The 22,946-nt window shown below is 43.9% G+C and overlaps 1 protein-coding gene across 1 annotated transcript in view; it reads right to left on the reverse strand.

Moving 5' to 3' along the window:
• Positions 1-635: 635 nt before the first annotated feature.
• ptk7b (protein tyrosine kinase 7b) overlaps positions 636-22,946 on the reverse strand; it is an 80,542-nt gene continuing 58,231 nt past the window's right edge. Inside the window, exons 3-20 of the mRNA XM_080507335.1 lie at positions 18,739-18,841; positions 18,390-18,574; positions 15,106-15,253; positions 12,674-12,804; positions 10,796-11,062; positions 10,155-10,291; positions 9,908-10,043; positions 9,180-9,299; positions 7,490-7,639; positions 7,004-7,151; positions 5,926-6,053; positions 5,232-5,435; positions 4,146-4,307; positions 3,822-4,054; positions 3,387-3,467; positions 2,876-3,027; positions 2,615-2,793; positions 636-2,495 (exon numbers count right to left, since the gene is read on the reverse strand). Of these exons, the coding sequence (XP_080363461.1) occupies positions 2,335-2,495; positions 2,615-2,793; positions 2,876-3,027; positions 3,387-3,467; positions 3,822-4,054; positions 4,146-4,307; positions 5,232-5,435; positions 5,926-6,053; positions 7,004-7,151; positions 7,490-7,639; positions 9,180-9,299; positions 9,908-10,043; positions 10,155-10,291; positions 10,796-11,062; positions 12,674-12,804; positions 15,106-15,253; positions 18,390-18,574; positions 18,739-18,841 (2,825 nt within the window). The 3' untranslated portion in view covers positions 636-2,334. The remainder of the gene's footprint in view (positions 2,496-2,614; positions 2,794-2,875; positions 3,028-3,386; positions 3,468-3,821; positions 4,055-4,145; positions 4,308-5,231; positions 5,436-5,925; positions 6,054-7,003; positions 7,152-7,489; positions 7,640-9,179; positions 9,300-9,907; positions 10,044-10,154; positions 10,292-10,795; positions 11,063-12,673; positions 12,805-15,105; positions 15,254-18,389; positions 18,575-18,738; positions 18,842-22,946) is intronic.

The raw sequence follows: 22,946 nt of genomic DNA on the forward strand, positions 1-22,946 counted from the left end.
GTGATAGTACTTGCAGAAGATAAACGTCGCCCTCTATTGGTGAAAGTTTTGATGCCATAAAAACGCAGTGAATGTTGGAGACTTTAGTATGTTTTCTAAAAAATAAAAAAAATAAACCTTACCCCAAAAGCAACAGGATTTAAAAATGTATATTTGAATTCATAAAACTAAAAGTTACATGCCTCAAGTGTGACTTGAACAAAATACCACTAAAGAATTAGTTTGTCAGATCAACATGTTACATGTGAATCACAGGCAATACATGTCTGAGCCTTTTTATTTCAATTAAGGATAAAGCGCACTATTCCATCACGTTTAAAACAAGTGGCCCTTTTTATGATTCTGAAGTCACTCAATTCCAAATTGGTAATAATGATAGGATAATAGCCTAAACTGCAACTGTTTGTCTATTACAGATTTCTTTTAAATCCACAATTTGAAAGACATAAGCACCAAGACAAATCTGACAGCCTCTAAAACATAAAGTCCAGGAACATTTAATCACATTTATTATATTATTCCCAAAATACAAATGAGTGGAAATGCAGCTTCATGCAGAAGCTGTCACAGAAATCTGTCATATAAATCCCAAAGCCTGGTTACCATGGCGAGGGGTTTCATGAATGACGGAGCTCACAAATGGTTTAACACACTTTGGATTGAAGAGACAATAAATGACCTAGAATGTGTGTTTGTACACTAAAGCTATCTGAAGGAAAGGCAGCAGTCTCCGGCATTGGGTAAAAACACTGTGAACCTTTATTGACAGCAGCATGTATACTTGTGTAAATATCTGTGATTACTTTGAACATTTGCTGAAGCAGATTAAAAAAAAGGGGTTTAGGTGTGAGTTCCTAGCATTCATACAAACAAACCGTTACACTAAAAACAACGTATAAAAAACAGGTTCATAAACAAAGGCCATTTGCATTTGATTAGATAATGTAAAAAAAAAAAGAAAAGAAAAGAAAAAGAAAGCGGGAAAACAGTTAAGAGAATCCTTCATTGAACAGGCACTTAAATGAGTACTGGTGACCAGCAGTCACTCTTTTGACCTCTTTTGTTAGGTTTGTGTATTTCAGCTGCTGGACAATGAATATGTAACATAACTACCTCGCAGAAGTACCTTTCTATTACAAACACAGATTAAAAAAAAATAAAAAATTCAAAACAGAAAAAGACAGGACCTTCATCTTAAATAAACAGGCACCTGCATGTCCTTCTACACAACATGATAGACATTTAAAAAAAAGGGATATTCTTTTAAGTGAAGTTAGTGCATGGCTTCTACATTATGTACATTGTCTGCCGTGATGGTCCACTTTGCAGCATTGCACAGAAGAGCTGGACTGTGAGAGAAACTGTGATTGGACCTCTGGAGATAAAGAGCTGCATCCCTGCGGCTGGAACAACTTAATGTGGTAAAAACGAGTGTTGTTACCCGCGAGTAGTGACAATAAAAGCACCTCAAAGTTAATACGAGAACAGAACACACTTGTAAAAAAAAAAAAAACAAAGGAAAATGTATTAAGTCCACACTGGCACAGTCTCGTCTATTCCAAATGTTCCTTGGCTGTAAAATGCGATTGATTTTGTTGTTGCTGCTGTTCCTGAAGAGTTCAATGATGTGGACGATGTTTCCACCATCACCTCCACACAAGTTTCCTTGTGTCGTAACAGACGGCAAACCTTCATGCAGTCCCTGATCTGTTTCTTCTTTTAACATACACTTTAGCTTGAGAACAAGTTACACACACAAACGGGGTGGGGGATTTTGTTGTTGGGTTGAGATATGAATTGGATCAGATAATACATTCTCACTCAAGAAGCCTCAACGCCCCCACTAAAGTCACATTTCCCTCCAAGATGTGGACCGAGACTGCAGGGATGTCGCCTGCTGATGGTGCCACGACGCGGGTTGAAGGTTTAAGGTGAGCGTGCACGGAGGGGGAGAGGCACTGAAGCTGCGAGGCTCCGTGATACAAAGCGTTTCTGGGATGGAGCGGGCAGCGTCACAGTGTCACCGCAGACGTGGGGGAGGGGGGGGGTCGTCCATGCTGCGGTTAAGGCAAGCTCCAGGCACTGCTCACACGGAGACACTCATACAAGCATGAGTGCGTTTCCACTGATACGAGTCTCATCCACACACACTTTTTTTTTGTTTTGTTTTGTTTTTTTTGAAATGCATATAAAAAGTGTTTCTCCTCAGCCCTCTTCCCTGAAATGTGTGAGACTAATAATCCAGCATTCCTGTCTTTATTTTAAGGAGGGGTGAGGTTGGGGGGGGAAAAGCCCCCTTTCTGCTGTGCGCTTGAGATGCTGGAGCGTCTTATCTCAGACTTTGCTGTCAGAGGGCAGCTCTCCGAGGGCGTGAACGATATCGGTGAAGGAGGGGCGCTCTTTGAGGCTCAGCGCCCAGCAGCGGCACATGAGCTTGTACATTTTGGAAGGGCATCCGTCTGGAACGGGCAGCTTCAGCTTCCCCGTTTGCAGACCTGCAGGGCAGACGAACCAGAGACGTAAAAACATAGTCACCGATGAGAAAACCTTCTTTGTCCCTCAACACGTTGATTTTTTTTGTGCGCAGACACAAAACTTGCAGGACCCCACTTACCTTCCAGCACCTCGTCGTCGCCGAGTTTGGAGTACGGCATTTCGCCGTGACTGAACACCTCCCACATCAACACTCCAAAGGCCCACACGTCAGATTTGGTGGAGAAGTCGTCCTCGAACACAGACTCGGTTGGGAGCCAGCGCAGCGGGATCCAGGCCTGCCTGTAGTGGTAGTACTCACTGCAAAACACGAGAGAAATGGATGGAAATATTTATATGTAATCCTGTGATCGACATGAGGGGAGTGTCTTTAATCACAGACCTGTTGTAGACGTCCTTGCTGAGGCTCAGCGACGACACTTTGACGCGCCTCTGGCTGTTGATGAGGCAGTTTCGGGCAGCGAGGTCTTTGTGGACGAAGCGATGATTGGAAAGATGCTCCATCCCTTGAGCCACCTGGACACAGATGGAAACCTGCGGGGAGAGAAAGAAAGAAAAAAATTTAGAAAACTAGCTGTCGAAGCAGAGTGACATTTAACAAAGAGTTGAACAAGTTCTGGACATGATGCAGAGTATTTATTGGCTGCATGAATAAAGAAATCCATCTGCATGACAACAAGTGTCCAGGAGATAAAAACACAATCATTACACCCACTACAATATGGCAAACAAGCAAGTATTATGTTTAAAAATGCTTTGAAGCAAGATAATTGAGCAAACGAGTTCAATAACAACCTCATCAAACACAAACTTTCAATGCTTTAGCTGACATACATGCCATAAATCCATTGTTTCAATGGTAACTGATGTGCTGAACACACGTTGACACTTACTTTGGTCTTGGTGCTGATTGGCTGAGACTTGACTTTGTCATCTTTGCTTTTGGAGATTCTCAGGAACTGCTTCAGGTCTCCCTGAGGAGTGAGAAGAGCAAGAGTAGAGCTCTGTATCAGCTAAAGTCAGCCAACTTCTCTCTCTCAAGTCATCCATGCAGTGACTGCAGTTTATATCGGCGAACCTTACATTTGCTGGAGATGATGCATTAATTACAAACGTTGCTGCAAAGCAACTACAAAAAATATCACTAGTGAAGCTTTAAAAGCACAAAAACAAGAGTGTGTTTACATAAACCTATTCCCTTAAATGGGCATGAGATATGATCATATGGTGAAGTGTAAGCTCTCAGATAAATGTGCCTTTGATTACAATTACATTCCAAAATGCCTCCATGAGTCCACGACCAGCCATGTGTGTTTGTGTGTGATTACCAGGTCGTAGTACTCCAGGATCATGTAGTGCGGCTCTGCCTCCCTGCACAGGCCCAGCAGGCGGACCACGTTTGGGTGGCTCAGCTTGGCGAACATCTCGGCCTCGCGGCGGAAGTCGAGCTGCAGCTGTTCGTCTCTGGACTGCAGACTCTTCACCAGCACCACCGTCTCCTCCTCAGCCTCCTCGATTCCCTTGGCTTTAGACAGCAGCACCTCGCCGAACTCCCCTTTACCTGGAGTCACAGTGAAATGACGCAGGTCGTCACGTCATCGCACGGAGGGGGTGGCGTTCATTTGAGCGAACGCACGGAGGAAGGCGCCTACCTAAGGTGGTGATGGTTTGCAGGTTTGCCCGAGGGAAATGGAGCTTGTCGTTGTTGACGTGGCTGTGGCGTTTCTCCGTCGCGGCTATGGTGCCCATGTTGGTGAGGGCTACCTCTTCCTGGATCTCAGCCGTGGTGTGGCCGTTTTGTTGGACGGCTCCTCCTGTGAAACACAGCACACATTGAACCAGGTTAAATTCAATGACTTTTAAAACTCAACTGATGTATTTTCAGAGGAGACTTGAGATGTTACACATGCATATGTGATGGCAAAATGCCCAGATGAAGGGTCAAAAGACATGCATGCTAAGTTGTGATGTGGTTTTAGCGCTCGTAAATAACATGACACATTTGAAATGTGTTGCCTTTCCCAAGATTTAAAGTTATAACAAACCACAGGCGACAGTTTGTCTATAAAGGTAAACGCTATTTCTTATTTATCTACCGGGGATTGCGCACTTTTCTGGAGATTATCGGACATAACACAGCACTGACATCGCCAGCAGATGCTACACTGAGCCAGAGGCCGAAAAAATGGTATCTTTTTCAATTAACTCCATAATGTGAGGAGAAACATGCAAACCAAAAACTACAGGAACTGAGCAGCCTGAGAAGAGACATCAGTATGATGAGAAACCAAAATGAATTTAAGAAGGCACCATCTGGAGAAAAATGTCAGGTCGAACACAATGCATCCATAAAAGTGCATTAAAAATATAAAATTTCTGAATGTAATTATACTTTATAGCTCGACATTAATAAAAGACGAGAGTTAATATGCTACTCAGCCCAAGTGAGACTAAACACGGCGGTGTGTGGCCAATCAATTCAAACGCTTTTGACACCTCTGGATTGATTGGTAACTAAATTGTATGTGTGTTTCTGTGTGTTAGTTCAGCCTCCATAATTGCCGAACCACTTGTTGCTCTCCTCAGCAAGACCTCCTTATTTTACATTGTTGCATGTAGTTACCCAGGAAAAGCACAAGATGGCAGCAGATACTAAACGTCTCTCTTCCAAGATGAATCCACTACTTCAACCTGCCTGGATCATTATTGCCCAAGCCATAGTTTGTGGTCATTCATACCATTGAGGCACTCCATCTCGGGCTCCTCTCCATCCTGGCCCTTTTGGGTCCTCTTGGCGTTGCGTCTCTTCTTGCAGTAGAACATGAGCCCCAGCACCACGATGATGTAAGCCACGGCGGCTCCCACAGACAGCCCGATGGTTTGGATCATCTTGTAAGGAGCCTTGTCGTCGTCGTCTTCACTGAGGTAATGTGTTGGTTTCTCTGTTGGGCGCAGGCAACAATTATGGTCGAATCTAATGTACTTAGGAAGTCTGATAGATCTCAGAGTGGGGTTCATCTTTCAGTAATGGTTTTTACATAGTGTGTGCGTAGCTTTTATAAAGAAAAAGGTAATTGAAGAAGATGCAACAAGTGACAAAGTTGCCACACTTTGACCTACAAAGCTTCTTCAAAACTCGGTTAAAATGGCATCCCGCTCTGAGAGAAAATTTAATTCTAAGTGTGTGACTGTAATTTTCAGCTTTAGCCGGCACACAAGGAGCCTCAAGAGTGTGAAATGTTATTAGATCTAACCTCGGTGACAGCTGTGGCGTCAGAGATGCGGCCGTAGTTATTAACCTGTCGGCATGGCTGATGGAATGAGGCGGGCCGGGGTTTAATTAATACCCTTGAATAAGACGTGCGCTCGATATGTGCACCTTTGTTCCGGATGAAGGCGCTCCGTGTCCATGTGAACGCACGGAAAACTCACCGACGACGTAGAGCTGAGCCACGCGGTCTTTGATGCTGCAGCTGTTTCCGGCCACGCACGTGTACCTGCCCGTGTCGTCTGTGGTGACGTCCGAGATCAGCAAGGAGCCGTTGGCCATCTTCTGGAACCTAAGACCAAGAAGGAACACCAAAGTGCTTTTCATTTCTTTCATCATTGCCCCACAACCGTCTTTATCAGGCAGACACTTCTGGTTTCTTCGCAAAATGATACACAAGAGTTTCACACAGCAGGGGACACAAGTTGACATGAAACAACCGGATTTCAAAATAGAAGATGTAGATGAGAGAGAAAACTGCTCATATAGATGTTAAGATATAGATTATCATGTTATGTGAAGATTTAAGGTGTTACAGCTCATCTCCCTCAACAAACTAAAAGAAGCAGTTTCCAGCTTTTTGAACTTTCCTGATGATCAAAATCTCCAAGGTGCAATAAGCAAGTTTGCTTAGAACATTGGTAAAATATCATAAAACGTCACACTCTACACGACACCAGTTGAAAATGAACAGAAAAAGGCAAATTTTCTGTCTTTGTTTAATATTCTGAAACTTCAGTGGAGGCTGAGTTCACTTTCATGAGAATGTTTGATACTTCATCCAATCTTTACTAACTTTTGACTTTCATCTTGCAGAAATAAAATAGACTGTTGCCAAAAATGTGCAGGAGAATTGCTGGCAGTCCTGAACGACCTCGCTGACCCACACGAAACGAGTTCAGTGAATCAGACCAGACGGATGCTGGCAGAGCCGCGACATCCAATGAAACAAAGACTCTTGACCTTGATCTTCACTGTTCATGACGACAACGAAGATACTCCATTCAGATGACACATTTATCTTATATTAACTTAATGATGGCCCTCATTGTCAATACATAATTGCTCAAAAACATCTAATTTGTGTGCAGTTTACAAAATCTTTACATCTGACAAATATCCATTTCTCCAAGCAAACTGCTTGGTGGAAATATTTTGTTGTCATAAATGCACTTTAGTCCTGAGCAAGCAGAGATTAGACCCGTCCGCACAAACTGTGACCGGACATGGATGAGCATTTACCTCCTGTTCTTACTGATGTCCAGCGTCTTGTCCTTGACCATCCAGTGGATGTGAGGCTCGGGGTCGCCGGTGGCCTGACAGTGCAGGATGGCTGTGTGACCCTGGTACACCGTCGTATTGTCTGGCTCCACCTTAAAGCGGATGTACACTGAACGTGCACACATGTTCAAGCAGACGTTCATTAATGTGGCGCTCACCACAGCTGGGCTGCAACACTTCCTTTACAGACTGAAAGACTGTGGCAGCTGTGGTTTGGTTTCTCACAACAGCCCAAATGCATTTCATTACCAGGCCGTAAACAGGCCATTATTTACACAGTAAATGCTGAAACTTGATGAGAATGATCAATGGCTGTCTCTTTATAAAACCACCCTCCCTTGTACTGCGACCACAAGTGCTTTCAATGTGGTACTGATGACTAACCCAGCACCCTGACCCTTTCTGTTTTTCACTCTCTGCCTCAGGGACGACGAGCGAGCGCTTTACCGGCCACGGTGAGGGTCACCAGGGCTCTGATCTCCCCCTGCAGGGTGTTGGAGGCGATGCAGGTGTAGTTTCCGGCGTCGCTGCGGGTGACTTTGGTGAAGTGGAGCTGGCCGTTCCTCTGCTCCACGTGGGGTGGCAGCTCCCCTCCGTCTGCAGGGGGAGACAGAGAGACGGGGGGTGGGGCAGCAGCGGCTGAGTGAATAAATTCAATGTATGGATATGACTCCATGTTATTGTGAACGAGGTTAAATAATGAAATGCATCTCCACCATTCTACTTGCGAAAGACTTTTTACAGGTTTCTAAATATTCATACAGTAGTAGTAATAATAATAATAATAATAACAGATTTGATATGTATAGCATTTTTCAAGACGCTCATAGACAATTTACATCATCATGCTATATAATCAACATCTGCTACATCAGCATTGAAGATACAATATGCTCAACAGTAATGACCAGAAAATGACTCAAAACAGATACTGTACATATATTTGACAGGAGAGTTGACTTATTAAATTAGATTGGACTGAAAAGCATGAACAGACTTGAACTGGATTCTTGGTGTTTTGACAGTTGATTTGACATTATAGAGACAGAACAGAAGCCATGTCATCTAAACGATGCACATAAAATCAGAATTTTTTCATATAATTACATTCTTTTTATACCTTGACAGTATATTTTATAATACCCGAAAGCCTAATTATTAACACAAGTACCAGAACCAGAATGCATAGTAAAATAAGCTGGCATGGTCGAGGCACAGAACATTCGTTTCTCCAGGCTCTGTTGTTCATCCCACAATTGCATGCTCACTACAAATGTGGCAGTAATTGAATCAACAAGATTTCCAGATGGTATTGAATTTATTGCCATGAAACATTGTTACAATAAAAAAAGTTCCGACTTTTTATGTGCAACTTATTTCCCTTGTTTGAGTTTACTTAGCTGCCGATAAATAAGAGTGGCACAATAAAAGGCAGCGATAATGACAGAGTATGAAATTGAACATAATAACTGGTTTTATATCAGCTCAATAAACTGATATTATATTATTATATATTTAAACCAGTCAAATTTCTTTTGCTTCTTATTTTAGTAAATGGCACTGGAGAGACATACTCACATGTAAATCTACAGTGTGGATAATGACTTAATAATTATCACATTTTGTGTCTTTTTTTTTGTAATAATCTCAACCCCTTCAAGTAAAATAACATTTTCATTCAATAAAACAGAATGATATACTTCAGCAATATTTCATCTGTTGTGCTGTTATACTGAATATCAACACCGTCTGGATTCAGGAGTGATGTTAAAGACTGTTAGCTTCATGAAAAAAGTTGACAATATGTGTTTGGTTGTGGTAAAAAGCTAAAATAGGATTAATCGTATATTTTATCTCAAAGTGACTGCATAAGTATTCCGCACTTTTCTTTGTTACTTTGACTCATAACATGTATTTGTACACTTTAATCCCATGTGTAACTACACAAATATGCCTGTAATTGGTGTCATTAACATTTGAGGCAGCTGCGAGGGAGAGTGATACAGCTATGAGTCATCCCGGTGCTTTTATACTGAATATCAAATGTCTCACATGCAATCAGAGTCCTCCTCTGGAAAAGTTCAATATTGTCACTTTATATTGTTTGGTAGCCTCGCTAAGGGAGCGGCGCACGCACCTGCTTTAGTCCAGCGGACGGTGGGGCTCTCTCGGCCTTTAGCAGAACACTGGATTGTGATCTCTTTATCCAGCTCCAGACACTGGGATGGTTGAGGGGTCGGAGTGAATTTCAGCTTCTCTAAAACGGCACACACAACAAACACAAACTGGTTCACATGCAAGAATGAGGGTTCAAGCGCATGCGAAAACCTCTGTTGCTCAACTCGGCCTACTGATGAAAGGACACTGAACTGAGGAAGTACGGCTACAAGTGCACACAAGCACGTAGATAAATAAAAAAAACTCTGAAGTCTATCAGAGGCTGAGATCATAGAAAGCAAAGAAATCGGCCAGACAAAACTGCAACATGTCAGGCTATTTATCACAGTAATGCTGTGACAGCAGACAGGAATTTATTATGGTGATAAGATATTAAGATGAGGGTGAGAATAAAGCAGCCATGCAGGAGTCATATTTTACACCTCCGCGGGTGTTCTGCAGGACGGCAGACTCACAACAAGCACTCCTATTTTAGAAGCACACACACGCACGCACGCACGCACACACACACACGCACAGCCCCACAGGCATGACCACATTTGTTTTTTGTTCTCCCTCTGTGTATTACTCATTACAGCTAAAAGAAGAATGAATTCATTGCACATCATTTTCAAATAGAATAACTTCAAACCGGAACAGTAATCCACTGTGTATACTGATTCGCACTATGATTCCTCTGCGGCTTACCGAGAACAGTAACTCTCGCTTGTCCAGACAGCCGGCCGCCCACAGTCCTGGTTTCACAGCCATACATCTGTCCGTCATACACCTCCACATTGTTGATCCTGAGGGAGCCGTTGGGGAAAATCTTGAAACGAGAGTCCTGGCGGGAGTAGAAATGTCAGTCAGTGAGGTCGTAATGATGTTGCAAATTGGATTGATCCTGACAAGTGTGATGGAAAAGAAAAAAAAAAAAAAAAGTGTGATAACCGACCTCAGGCGTGATCATGATGTTGTTGCGGAGCCAGGTGACCTCGGGCTGAGGGTTGGCCTGAGCGTGACAGTGGAGGTAACCAGGTTTGCCTTCCTCTAAGCGGCTGTCTTGAGGCCTCGTCACCCACACCGGCGCAGCTGTGGACACGCAAACAGTAAATCAGCATGGACACTTTGCACTCGTGTGATGAGATAACACAAACACAAGAGCTCTTCAGCGAGGCAGCGACCCCCAAAAGCCGCACACAATGTGTTAATTACCTAAGCTCTCTGGATAGTCTCGATACAGAAACCCTAATAATCTTTCTGTATCTGATGGAGAGTTTCAATGTTCTCACTGGGCTTCAGACGTGAAAGAATGTAGGCGTTTTTCTAAGTTTCCGTGTAATTAAATCCTTCGTGGATTGATTTTCCTGCCTGGGCTAAATGAACGATAACTAGAATCGATTCCTCAAGATTGTTTGCTGCTACAAATTTTTTTTTAAAAAAGGAAACATTTTGAAAATGAAGATGATCGTTTGCTAAATCCTCATTGTTCACATGTTAATCTGAATAACAGTGTAAAACATTTAAGTGAAATCATATCATACAGAAGAAATTCCTTTAACATTTACTATCATAAACTCAACCAGCATGACTTACTGGCAACGGTGAAGGTGACCTCCAGTGCCCTGCGTCCAGCCTTGTTTTGAGCCACGCAGGTGTAAATGCCTGAATCCCCCTCCTCTGTTGGACTGAAGACCAGATCCAGGCCGTCTTGGTACACCCGGCCTTCTGTTGGCACCCGCTGGCCCTCCCTCTCCCACCACACCTCGGGCTCGGGTCTGCCCCGCGGGGCGCGGCATGGCACCCGCTGCAAGGTGTCCGCTGTGAAGACCTTGGACGCCTTGGACACCATGTCTTCCAACTCTGCGGATAAAAGCAGAGGCAGCATTTAAGCTCCGGTGTCGAAACACTGAAAGTGAATTCCAGTTACACGAGAAGCCTGATAATCATCAATCAGCGATCAAAGGTGGTGAAGCGTCGCAGATTATGATTTTCAAGCGCAGCCCTGAGCTCACTTAAGTCCTCCTAAAGGTTCACTTAACAGATTTCCTGTCTAGATGGGATAAAAGTCCTGTGATTTGAAGAGCGGGCCTGTAGTAATTAGAGAACAAAGCACACAGTAGACGCACTGAGAATATAGGTTGTTCTCGGTATGGGAATTAACTCGGGTCTGTGTGAGGTGGGTCTTAACGAAACTGGCAGCCGCTGTACAGAAAGTAGAACAAGATCTGTGCTGCAAAGACTCACGAGACCTCCGGCTACCGCAAGCTTTAGTACTGTGTGTCCTGAATGGAAGTCATGAATACGTTATTAGCCAACGACGCTGGTCAGTGGCTACGACCTTCTCCGAGTTCAAGACTGAAGTGCAATAATAACAACAGAAGAAAATGCGCATTTCTCTACAGATGAAGGAGAAGCGAGTCTGTGTGAACAAGGGGCAAGCGGGGTGGAGCTATGATGGAGGGACTGTTTAAACTTGTCCCCAAACACTGGATTCTACTGTGACACAATCCCCTATAATGCCTGCAGGGATTACCATCAGATTAAGTGAATTAAGGTATTTAAATGGAGCTGCGGTTCACTGGGTTAAAACTGCAGATACAGTCGTACCTCGTTAATCCAAAACCCTTGGGAGGCAAAAGGGGACCGCTTGAGAGGAATAAAGCACACAGGATGGGGAAATGCACAGAAATTACAGCCCCAAAGCTTATTCTGAATATTTGACTTGCATGCACTTGCATTATAAAATGCTGGCTGATTAGTAAGATGAGAAGATACAGCAGTTTCATGCTGCGCTGACGTCCACAAGCCATTGTGAAATGCATTGTCGCGAGTTAAAGGGAAACAGCTGCTACTGTTATGCGCAACACTAACTGCTCCGATGTGTCTCAACTTGTTTATTAGATGATTGCGCCTGCATGCATTTATCGCGCCAAACATTTCATAACAAACACTGTAGAAGTAAAAGATATAGTCATCCCTGACAAGCAAAACTCCAATCATATTGAATTTACATCACAGCTACGGCTCTAATGACATTCAACACCTCAGAACTTCATAAATGATGGCACATTTTAGCCTGGCCGAGCGACACTACTGGCCTTGTTTGCCTCCTGCCAGGTGCTGCTCACTTTGGAGGGGAAGCATGTTGGGTTAAACAGCTGGACTGACCGAGGAAATAATATGGAGGGGAAGCAGGAAAATGCTGCGATGCGGCGCGTGTAGGGGATACAGCTGGGCCGGATGTCAATAAGGGGATGTGATTATCATCAAGCAGATCTGGCTCTAAGTGAAAGAGCCAGGAGAAGGAGAAGCGAGGGGAGTGTGGAGAGAGATGGAGGGCAGGACAAATATGTGACCAAAATGCCCCCACTTTCGCTCAGATTACACAATCACAGGTGTTTATCTCGCTCCAGTTCAACAAGTGTGTATGTGTATGCGTGTGTGTGTCTCTGTGTGTGTGTGTGTGCGTACCTGCAATGAGGAGCGAAGCTTCCAGTGTAACGGTGGATCCTCTGAGCCCGTGGCCGACACACTTGTAGGTTCCCGTGTTCCTGGGCTTGACCTGAGTGATCAGCACCGTCCCATTGGACAGCAGTATCACTCTGGAGATCAAACGGGCCAAAAACTTTCATCAGAAAATATTTTCCACCGTTTACATATTACATTAAAAGTTCACCTAAAAGCTTTTCTTGCTTTTACAAATAGATCTCAGTAAGGCTGCAGAACATTAGTTAGACATGTGATAATGTTGAGTATTGTGATGTGATTTGAGATAAAAAAAAAAAAAAAAATGCACATGTAAGTCAAAGACAATGTATTTTTGCTTTGAGATTTGTTCTTCAAAATAACTGCTTTTTCTCTTGTCGTTTTTTTCCCCCCTCCACCAATCGCATCTGTGCCTTCAGCCACCCTCGTTTTTTTTTTTTTTTTTGTGCTTTTCACTTCTGCCCACCAGGTATGAAATAATTAGGGCCGTCAGTGAGCTAACATTAGTACTTATCTGCAGTTTTTCCTGATTAAATCACATTTAAACTGCACTTTCAAGTGCCGTCATTTTGAATTTGAGGCGCATGGAACGTGCAGTGCATGAAAACATAAACATAAACTAGAAATTTGCTGTAAATTGTGCAGCCTCAGTTCCCAACAATTATTTCGTCCTGCCAGAGATGCTCCTGAAGACACGACGAGCTCCACGAAAACGTACGTTGACCTTCTTTGTAAAAGTGGCTCCTTACACTGTTTGACTCAATAAGCCGAGTTAATTTACTGTTTGGAGGAAGTGTCAGTGACTTGTCCACAGAACACAAAGAAAAGTGTCCTACATTTTGAGTCCTATCCCAGCAGCTGCCCGCCCCCTCCGGTCTCGGCCTCTGTCAGGCTGGCGGGAGTATCAGTGCCAGTGATGGACTGGATGAGAAGTAATTAAAGGCTGACCTTAAGCCAGCTTCAGGGTATGACAGATAAGGAGCTGCACATCCCACTCAGCACAGGCCGCAGCCCCACGGATAAACCTGCAGCCCATCACAGTCGGGAATGAGAAAGCCATCGCAGAGCAGAGCGAAGCGACATGAATAAGTTAGTGCACCGCTTGGATGCTCTGCAAATCCTGGGAGAAGTTTTCCAAAAGCAGGATCCATCAAGGTCTTTCCAATTCTGCAGCAGATTCCCATGGGGGGGGGGGGGGGTGCTCTGCTCTGATGAGGAGTAGGAAGGAGAACAAGTGGTGGGAGTTCTTGTGTGCAATCCCACCCAAGAGATGGAGAAAATGTCTGTTTCACTCAAAGAGAACTGCTTAAAATAGCTACAAAACACAATGAATAAATAGAGATTTTTTTTTTAAGCCAATCGTTCCTGTAGCTGCAAGAATCTGGTGTTTAAACAAAAAAAAAAAAATGTGCAACTTAATATTTCTGCCTTCGCAGCAGCTCCGACTCAAGAGGCAGAATCAGATTCCACGAATAAGCCTCGAGCACATGATGGTATGTTATTCCTGAGTTTCACATGAATGAAAAATAATCTTTATCAGTAATTTAGAAACGATCTCGGGGAGGTTAGCTAATCAGTGCAGGTGCAAAACAGATGATATTTCCTGCAGAGTGCTGCATTCCTGAGGCGGTATAATCAGCCGGGATCAATCAAGAAAAACAAAGTGAAGAGCAACCTTGAAACAACTCAACCACAAAGATGCTGTGTGTGTTGTTATATTAATGTTTATTACCAGTTCCTTTCCTCTTTCTGGCACCGACTCATTACAACCTGGGTGACCAAACCCGCTTCTGACAACCTCATTACACAAATGACTAACTATTGATATTGGAGTCCTTCACCTCTGCTGCTCTGTAATGGCTGGAAAATGGAAAAGTGGGATCTCACTCTGTGTGTGAAACAGGCTGCCCACAAAGTGACTATGCATGACTATGAGGGGCCACAAACCCAGAGGGCAAACTCGGCGTGACGTATAGAGATTGGTTATTATCTCGCACTTATGTGTTTATAGGGACGTGCTGGTAAGCCGATTGTAGCTCGAGGGATTTTTCCACTCGGTGCGCAAACACTGGAGACCTGTAAAGTCTTCTGCGCTAGGCTGGAGAGGAAGGCTGCATTCTAGTGATGTATAGCAGACCGCAGAGGAACTTTAAAGCGCTGTATTCCAGTAATAACATTCCTTAATGTGCAATCTATCTCAAGGCCGAGGAGAAACGGCACAGAGAGCCGAGAGCCCGATGCAAGGGTTCCACCTCATTGGGTTCTCAGGATACCCGAGTGCTGCACACACAGGAGTGACGCATATATAATGGAGAGTGTGGGATGAGATGTGGGCTGTTGCGAGAGTGGATTTGAAAAACCTAGGGCGAGATGCAGAGTTGGAGGAGTTATATGTGTGAAGAAAGGGAGGATTTTACCGAGACTTGTTCACCAGCAGCTCGTTTTCGTGGTACCACTCCAGCGTGGGCGGGGGCTCGGCCGTGAACTGGCAGTGAAAGGCGGCCTCCTCGTTCCTCAGCACCACCTGGTCCTCCGGGGTGACCACCGGCCGCGGGAAACTCTTATCTGATGGAGAAGACGACAAACATCTGCACGATTACATCTGCAGGCTATCAACGTGCATTTGTGTGGACGCGCGCACACGACACCCATCTGCTTTATTAAAAGTCGACAACAGCAGCGGGAGGCCGGCGAGCGAGCGGCCTTCAGGTGACGGTGTGTGTCAGCACTGACAGGGGCCTCCAGAGGGGGGGGCTCAATGAGGTCAGGGAACTGACCCCACAGCTCATCTGGACCAATACAGCCTGATTTCTTTGGGTCCTCATGAATCATAGAATCACACTGGAGGTAATTTCTTTCTTTTTTTTGTGACAATCTGAAGACAAACGCTTCTCAAAAACCAGCTTAAAGATTTGGGGGAAATGGTACATCAACATTACAGGAAATATTTGGTCAACAAATGTAGCATCGAATCTTATTTCTCCCAATCTGCTTAGATTGCACCGGGAAAGCCCCCCCCCCCACGTAAAAATACAGATCAATCGCACCGACTCCTATCTTTAGACAATTTATTTTGTTTAATTGCAAATATCCAGAGAGATTTCAGCCTTGATGCAAAAACAAATCCATTTTGTATAATCTGCCCCTGGAGATTGTTGCTCAGTAACTGGACACTGTATATTGTGAGTCATCACACACTATTGTAACTATCATTACACTCCACTCCTTTAAAGCTCCCACTTTGCGTCCCTAAATTACTTACAGTGGATACGAGACTTCACTTTGATACATAATGACTCAGAACCTCCACATTAAATAAAAGGTGAGAATTTTGTCAACACCACACCAAAAACATGATCTAAGCTTCCAGTCATTTTTGGAAATGAGCACAGATTTGTTTGAACCTGCGTTCAGTCATTAATTGTAGGTCACTTTGTCTCTAAATAGACAAACTTTCACTGTAGTAGCACTGCTGTGCAACTGTTTGAGTTTCAGAAGTGCACATGACAAATTACTGAGTCAAAAGTAGAATAGCGAAACTTTGCTCTCTGCTTAGAGATTTGTCGTCTGAATGACCTACAAGTACAAGCCACGTTCGGTCAGGTGTGCAGATGTGTTTGCGTTTTCCACATTCCGTCTGGTTAAAATTAACCCTGGTATGACTGCGTTGTTGGTGTGGTGCATTTTAGCTCAGTAAAGGACAATTGTGGAAATAATGTTGCAGAATAAACATCCAAAAAGCAACAATTTCCTTACATCTTTTGGTCTTTTTTAGAAAGAATACGAGCTATTGTGGATCGAAGTTAGAATATCCCATAAGAAATGCAACTTCTACAAGCCCAGTACTTTGGTAAACACGGAACTACTCCACAGCACGTAGTACTACTGCAGAGGGGAGGCTGAAGATCTTGAGCTCAATTTAAACATTTTCATGAAATCTCCCCAGCCGTTGGGAGTGCGAGCAGCTGTTTCGGGGATAAGGTTACTGGCTGGTGTAAAGATAGCATAAAGGGTGAACTCTGAGCACACCTGGCCCACCCAGGAAGTCAGTAGGAAAAGCTCAACCTAAAGATCTGTGACCGCACAATGAAAGCCGGTCTAAATCTGTCAGCCTTCCCTTAAGGTGAAAGCCCTATGGAAGAACGGAGGGTGGCGACTCCGTAACTGGAAACGCAACAATTATCCATTCTTCCTCCTCCCAGGTGCCAAGCTTGTGTGCCTGCGAGTTGCTGTTGCAGGTGGCTAATTGAAGTGGAGCGGCGCATCGGGTTTCATGCACAGATGTGCGGTGGTAAGTACAGTAGTAGCTCTGTGGCACGCTGCGAGGAGAATGCGCAGAGGAAACGACGAGAACTGTGACAGGACCCTGCAGAAAAACATAAAACTCCCCGACACAACAAACAATCGGCGTGCTGCAGTTAGAGTTACCGGCGCGCTGCTGGGGGATCTGATGTTATTGTTCGCTCTGCAGATGTTTAATGTTTTTGCCTCCGAGAGCAGCAGGCTGAGAAAGGTGCTAACACAATCTCTGGTAATTGTGTAAGAAACTCCATCAGTTTTACTTCCTGCTCTCTCTTTCTCTCAGTAATGATTTTTAGATTGGGTTTTTTTTCCTGCCACTATTCACCAATGCAGAAATGTAGAATTTCCACAGGAAGCAGACAAATGCTGATTCTGCTAATGTTCAAATCATTTCTTTAATCTATTCACCAGTTTATTAAGAACATTGCTATGTATTGCTTTTCAAGCAAAGAATATGAGGCTTGGCTATAAAGGGGACCAATTATACTTTATTAAAAACATGTTCTGCCACCTACTTACTGTTACACTGCTGACTGCTAGTACTGAACTTTATTTATGTGTTAAAATGCAAGATTGAATCAGTGAAGCTGGTGTTAAACCACAAGTTCTTGATGCAATGTGATTAAGTACTTGTAGAAAGCGTCACTAAAGCTGGTCTTTCTGAAGAAACAGAATTTCAGGAGAGAAGCAAATACTATTAATTATTATTTCTAAGGCAGAGCTGGAAACCAATGTGTTGCTGTAGGTCCTTCAATGATTTCTTATTGATTGCAAGATTGAGAAAAAAATCAAGGGATCTGGGATTTTGCAATCTGGGCTCTATCATCCTGGAATAATCACAGGAAATCCAGCCAGCCTAATCTTTGTGTTACTTTTTAAACCAAAAGTTTGAGAACTAAACGTATAGAAAACAACAACAGAATATCATTGTATTGTTTATGGGCTGTGCAGTATGGTTATTGAAGAAAGCTCGCTTGCATCTTGCCCAAGCATCTCGCCTGTCAACAGTCTAATCAGAAACATATCGGACTGAATATTGAACACAGCAGAGGCTGGAGCGCTGGATAGGAGAATGACTCACTACTGCCACCTAACACACAATGATCACATTACTTCAATTTCACATACTGCTTCTCCTGAAAGCACGTTTTGTTTACATTCTTTGCCTTCATTCAGTTAACAATGAAGATATTTTTTGCATTATTGTTGTACTGTATGCAACAATACTGCGTAAAATAGTGCTCCACACTAAACACAATGGGGGACACTGGGAGTTCATCACACACACAAAATTACAAAAAAGAAAGCCCCTTTTGGAAAAAGGGTTAATAATAATAAGGTCAAGCTCTTTTTTTTATGTCACAAGAGACATAAACACTCAAGAGATGCACAAACAGACCTATTATGTTGAGAGTGAAGTTGCTGTTGCTGCAGACGTGTCCTGCTGCGTTTTTCGCACAGCAGTAGTACAGGCCGTTGTCATCTGGACTGGCGCTCTTAAAGGTGAGGGTCCTTTCCTTGTTGTTGATCTGATGACTCTTCTCTGTCAGCTTCACCCCGTCTCTGAACCACTGGCACGTCGGCCTGAGAGGACAAGGAGGTGGTGGAAAATGTGGAGGGAAGGGAAGACGCACAAACGTACACAAGGGCATGAGAGTGGCCAACAAGGGCAGTTTTGCGGACGAGTCCTCAGCATGGTCCTTAACGCTGGGAACTCTGAACTTCAGGTGGAGAAGGAGAGGACTCACCGTGGGTGTCCATCAATGTGACAGCGCAACGTGACCGTGGAGGAACTCTCAATATCTCCTTCGGAGACGGGCTCTTTTAAAGTCACGCCGCCACTTTCTAACCCTGTGGTGGAAAAAAAAAAGAAGAAACTGTAAGTGCTCGTGAGGGAGGAAGAGAGGGACACGAGGAGGAAGAAGAGAAGGACAGGAGGAAAAATTGAGTTAAGTGGTTGCCCTGTGATCTGTCCTGGCAGTACACATGACGGCACTAATGGGTGCAGAGTCGGGCACATCGCTATGACTCAGGAGCAGAGAGACAAAGAGGCGAGCTCCCTCATCACTGGGTCAGCTTACATCAGCATACCACTGTCCTGCAGTCCGTACGGCGAGCCGCGGCTCCTTGCTGTGCTTTCGATGGACATTTAATGGCTCCTTCATTGACTTAACTCTGCTAAAAGCGATACTCTGCTGTCAGAGCAGCCCATAAAACAAAGCGGCGAGAAAGCAGGCTTACATGACAGTATCAGGACATGAACATGAAACCTGATCAATTGTGTCTGAGTGACAGACGACACAAAGAATGAAGAAAATAGACGGGGGGGTGGGATTGATCCACAGCTCGGTTATTAATGGTAGCGAGCTCTAATGGTGGAAAAAAAAATAGCAGAATGTGGTTTTAAGAATAAGCTGCACTCTTAGGGCTACATACTGAATGTATACATGAGCTACCGCAGAACAGCATTCCTACATTGTTCAGATTGGTACAGTGGTACGAGGAGGCCTAACCATCATGATGCACCATCGCATTTTATCTTTCAAAAGGACGGCAATAAGTCTGACAAGTCATCACTTTGGTCTCACTCATAAAAGTACTACATTTGATCTGACAGAGAAGCCTCCTTATCTCCTGCCTAAAAAGCCACGCGAATCCATCAGATGAATAAAACATGTGTTTACACTCAAAAGCTACTTCAGGTACACTCCAACAATCTAATATATGACAACAGCCGGCAAGCTCTTGACAGAATGAAGCTTCATGCAAGACACTTTGTATATTTTGATTGCTGCTTTTCACATTCTGCTCTTCTCGTGTATGTTTATGGGGTTTAATATAAAAAAATGTTTAATGTCCTGACATTATGCAAAACTCAATTTTATATATCCACTTTAATCAAAAACTTTAATAGTCTCAAGAAAACGTCCACAATGTGACCAATTTTTAGATCAAACTTAGGCTCAAACGTTAAGCTGCGAGAGTCAGAGAACAGATTTAATCCTCACACCTGTGGAACAAATTCACACTTCTATCAAATCCTGCATACATATTAATACCTGCAACAGTTAAACTCAACATATTATAAGCAGGCAGACAAACTGGCTATAGAGGTAATGGATGAGGTCTGGGATGAGTTTTTAAATAGCATACAACATGACTGCTTGGATAATTTCCGGCATATTCAATTTAAGACAATACATATTCCAGAGAAAAAAAACACACACCTTGCTCAGTTCTGCTAACAACACTGTCCCTGTGATTCTTCACGACTCGGTTACTGTTGTTCCAGACCGCGTGCCTTTAGGTTATGGTACAATTAACAGTTGATTGTGGAATATTTAGTAGTGAGCAAATTTTCTGGCTAGACTTATTGGCCCAAATGACATCCGATCACTGCACCATGCTTCCATTCACAGAGTTCCCGGGAGCGACGCATTCCTTCACTAATGTTTGGAGAAAAATTCAGTATGCCGGGGTGATTGATCTTATACACTTGTGGCCATGGAAGTGATTGAAAACTCAATTATTTGGATAGCTGAGCCAATACTATAGGCAATATAGTATATATCTGTATAAAACTACAGCAAAAGACTTTAACCGATGCAAGGAGCAATGATCTGGGAAACATTACAGTCAAGTTAATCAACTAATTTAAGTCTGCAGTGACTAAAACAGTGTTGCATACTTTTGAAAAAAAAAAAAAAAAAACAACCCAGCATGTGTCATTAACTTGTATGTTTTAGTGACGAAATGCCGGTACAAGGCTGGTACAACAGGGGTTCTTTGTACGGTGATGTTGTGTAACCTCTAAATAAAAGAGGCTCTACTGTACCTTACTGGAATTCCCCTCTTTTTTTTTCTGCTGTGTGCATGTTGCCTAAGCAAATTCTCCATGTTTACACCGAGTGAGAACAAGAACTAATTACTATTTATGTGATGATGTATAAGCTGTGGTTATGTGGGAGAGCAGTTGCCGTGTACATTCGCGGACAGAGTGTGTTTGTTTGGGCTGGCCCGGTTTACCCAGAAGTCCGTGGGGGCTTGTGTACGTACATGATGCGTGCATTAGCGCAAGACATTCCAATGGCTCCTGGCTGAATAATGAAGGCTGCACTTCTGCCTCACCTATGAAATATGCATGGTATGAGCCCACCTGAGACAGAGGTGGAGAGGGAGGCAGAAAAGATGCAGCACTGCCGTGGGGTCAGAGGGGGCGCTGCAGGAAGATCCGTCACTACGACTTGCACTGCTGTGCGCCCTGGGGGAATCCTTGGGAACCAAAGCTACTATAACAAGACCTCCATCTTTACTCGTTTCCATCCACATCGAAGCCAGGCACAGCTCATTAGCATCCTCCCAAAACACATGCCCAACAACTAACTGCCTCCGTGCATGCATGTACATCTCTGATGTATTTGTGTACGTTTGTGATGCCAAGCAGTGAAACACTTGACAATGTTGTGCTGGGAAGCATGAATATGCAAATGCACTTGAACATCTCTTGACAGTGCAGCAGAGGGTGCAAACTGGTTGTATGTCATAATCAAGGTCATTCCAGTCAATAGCTTCAGTATGAGGGGGGAGGAGGAGGAGGAGGAGGAGGAGGAGGGACAAACCGGCTATGGGGACCTGAGGCCAGACGCTCAGACAGACCTGTTATTAGTGCACTGAAAGCAAAAGGGGCTGACGAAACCAGACAGGGAAACAATGAGTCACTTAAAAGGGGACAAGGTGGCTGAGAGTGAAAGACATAACTCTGATCAGAGTCAAAATATCTTGTGATAAATAACTGCAGTTTGAACCAGTCTGAGTAACAGGTGAGTTGGATTTTAGAGCAGTGATGGCGGGGTGGTGGTGAGCACTGCTGTATCACGGTGACAATTTCCCTGATTCAATTCTTTGTGCTGACAATAACAGCTGGGTTCTGATTCATCCCACTGCAAGATTAATTTGGTTAGAGCGGTCAAGAAGACAGATGCACAGTCCCTCTAAATTGTCCATTTGTGTGAATGTGACTATGTGTGACTGTCTTTATTTGTGCCATGTGATGGGCTGATGACTTGTCCAGTTGTAAACTGGCTTTTGTCCATTGATAGCTTGTGACATTTGTCACATGTGTGAGCAAAGTTTTACATTCTAGCAGAGTTAACATGAAGAGCCGAGGAGGCAGAGTGGTAAGACACAGACCGCCACAATGCCAGACACGGCGTTAATTAAATAACTTCTCGCCACATGCACACAACACATGCTGTCCTGTGACTTTCTAAACTTTACACCACTCCTGGCCTATTTTAAAACTAATCCTGGCTTCACTTCATTGCCAGTCTGACCTGGATTTTCTGACACAATCTAACCTTTTCCTCTTCTTGTCGCTGCTCTCACAGTTCAAGTTTCTCCAGCTGTCTGCTCGACAAACAGAAGGCGCTCTTTCATAACCTATTAGTGGCAAATTCTTGCCCATAATCCTTCTCAGAATGCATGACGAAGTGTTGGAGCAGGCCTGGCAGCTAACAGCGTAATTAGGGACGTATAATTATTATGTTGGAGGCAGAGCGGGAAGTCTTATCAACACGCGGATGATAGCAGATGAATTGTGAGGATATTGCCGAAGCAGATGCGCGGACTGTTCATCCATCATCTTGCCAAACGGCTGCTCCATGTGTGTGCGTTTGTTTCACTCTGTGAGCGGATCAGTGGCCGTGGGGAGGGGAGGGGGGGGTTCTGGGTTGTGGCATCACCAGGAGTGCTGGGGATATGATTTGACTGACAGAGCCAGATGGGTGTGGAAATGACTGATGCATGTGCCAGAGTGCTCTCATATTGTAAACATTGATTCTTTTTTTAAAGGGTTGTTTTTTTTTTTTTGGTTGAAACTGGTCTGACTGGCTGTTAAGACGTGTTGTCAGATTTTATCAGCTGTGGCTGATGGAGGTCAGCAGGCTGCAAACGACAG

This window comes from Blennius ocellaris (assembly GCF_963422515.1).
Source record: "Blennius ocellaris genome assembly, chromosome: 13".
Classification (NCBI taxonomy): Eukaryota; Metazoa; Chordata; class Actinopteri; order Blenniiformes; family Blenniidae; genus Blennius; species Blennius ocellaris.